The 2,265-nt window shown below is 47.1% G+C and overlaps 1 protein-coding gene across 1 annotated transcript in view; it reads right to left on the reverse strand.

Moving 5' to 3' along the window:
* LOC109372730 (antigen WC1.1-like) overlaps positions 1 to 1,504 on the reverse strand; it is a gene marked incomplete at its 5' end in the record, with an annotated part of 36,449 nt that extends 34,945 nt beyond the window's left edge. Inside the window, 2 exons of the mRNA XM_019626155.1 lie at positions 10 to 171; positions 1,276 to 1,504. Of these exons, the coding sequence (XP_019481700.1) occupies positions 10 to 171; positions 1,276 to 1,504 (391 nt within the window). The remainder of the gene's footprint in view (positions 1 to 9; positions 172 to 1,275) is intronic.
* Positions 1,505 to 2,265: the final 761 nt, after the last annotated feature.

The raw sequence follows: 2,265 nt of genomic DNA on the forward strand, positions 1-2,265 counted from the left end.
CAGAAGAGGAAAGGGTCCCACTGTCTCCACAGCCAAGCTGTCTGCAGATGGTGGACAAGGTCATGGCTTCCATGGGGCTGTCGCAGACACTGCCCCAGGTCCCATTGTAGAAAACTTCCAGCCACCCAGCACACTCCTGGTCATCGCTCACCATCCTGAGGGCCACGAACTCTAAAAATGAAAGAGGGGGGAAGAAGGCACAGTGAACATTCTCAGTGCTCTGGGTTTCTTTCTTTCCCAGAGATTGTGAACTCTCATCGCTGACTCTGCTGAGGAAGCACCTCAGCAAGACTGAAATTTGTCTCTCTTTTCCTTGACTTTGCTTGTTTTTGAAATAGACAGTTTCCAACACAATGATGCATTAGAATATGAACTGAGAGGAACACCAACCTGGACACTGCACAGAGGGAAAGCTGAATCTTGATTACTGACAGAACTTCTGACAGAGTATGTGAAAGGGAGTGTGGATAGTGGGTGGTAGGCAGAATAATGGACCCCAAAGAGGTCTACAACCTACTCTGTGGAGCCTGTGAACATGTTACATTTTATGGCAAAAGGGACTGTATAATTATTATTAAGATAAGAACCTTGGGATGGTGAATTAACCAGGGATGTTGTGGACTAACCAGGTGAGATCTGTCTAATTCACATCCTTGTGCCTGCTCTCCTTAAAAATGGATAAAGTTTCCAGTCTTCAGTAAGAGGGAAATGTGGTTAAGGGATAATGGTCAGAGGAAGGCAATGTTGTGTGTTTGAAGAAAAAGAAAGGGAGTTAGGAGGCAAGCAATGCATGCTTGCTTTACAAACTAGAAAAGGCAGGGGAAAGAAATCTTTCCCAGAGTCTCCAGAAAGATAGCAGCCCTGTTGACACCTTGATGTCAGCCCATGGAGACCATTGTTGGGCTTCTAAAACATAGAACTGTAAAACAATAGATTTCTGTTGTTTTAAACACTAAATATGTGGTAATTCATTACAACATCCATAGAATTTCAAGGTTTTACTACCATAGGTAACTGAAGAGTACGCCCTGCTTTCACATGGAAGCTCTGTAGGAAATGGCTCTGCGAGTCGGTATTGCTGAGAAGGAAGGAGCAGAGCCTCAGCTGCTGCAGGAGCAAATAAAACACAATCTTCCAATCTGCTAGAAAGAAGGCACTGTGCAAGGAAGCTTCCTTCTCCTCTGGCCCTTCCAGCAACACCCCTTCAGGGCTCAGACTCCATCCTCAAGAGCCCCCACTTCCTCCCACAGCCTGTGGACAAAGTGCGGCACACACCTGAGCAGATGACCCCTGCGTCCTCCTTGTGCCAGCAATTGTGCTGCCCCCAGCCCAGGGAAGGGCACTTCCACAGGTGGGACTCCTTTCCCGTGCAGTTCACGTCATCCAGCCAGATGGGGTCTGATCCCTGCCCGAAGTGAGCAGAGACTGTGGCATTGAGGGCGTTCCCACAGCCCAGCTGTCTGCACACCACGTGGGCATCGTTCAGGTCCCAGCTGTCATCACAGATGGTGCCCCAGGAGCCCTGGTGAAGGATCTCCACTCTGCCAGCACAGCGATTACCACCATTCACCAGACGGAGCTGTCTGCTCTCTGAGGAGAGAGAGTCATGCCAGTGGGGCTCCTACCAGGGAGAGAGAAGGGCTTTCTGGTCCTGTGGGACCCCTCACCTGAGCAGTTGACAGTGCTCTCCTCTGAGGCTGCAGAGCCTGCTGGTTCAGACATGGAGTCATCACACTGGGGCAGCGCCTGGCTTTGGTTTCCTACAGAAACACCTCAGAGGATTAGTAGAGTTGAAGAACAGGAGATGGAATTAAACTAAATAGTATTTATTATTTAAAATATACTACTGAGGACAGAAAAAGGGCCACAGGTTAAACCTGACATGGTCAAGAGACTGAAAACAACCATATAAGATGCTGTGAACATAAAAAACAATAATAACTAAGGTGGGCCATGGAGGGAAGTCACATCTTTAGCCTGAAGCTTCCTTCATAAAGTCAATCTTCACCTTCAGTGACCCTTCTATTGTCTTTTTGCACCTAAGATTACATCCTTGTAATGTCAGTAATCCCTTTTTCTGGACCAGAGCAGGGAAGTACAGAATCTTTCATTATTATTTTTGTCCCTTGATTTACATCTCTATGTGAACTATTTACTATCCTGTACCCACCTACATGAAAGAAGTACCTGTGTCTCCAATTTACTTTTATCTAATCCCAGAGATTTCCTCGCTTTGCTTCTCCCACCCCCTTAATCTACCACCAA

Source organism: Hipposideros armiger, unplaced genomic scaffold (assembly GCF_001890085.2).
Source record: "Hipposideros armiger isolate ML-2016 unplaced genomic scaffold, ASM189008v1 scaffold_662, whole genome shotgun sequence".
NCBI lineage: Eukaryota > Metazoa > Chordata > Mammalia > Chiroptera > Hipposideridae > Hipposideros > Hipposideros armiger.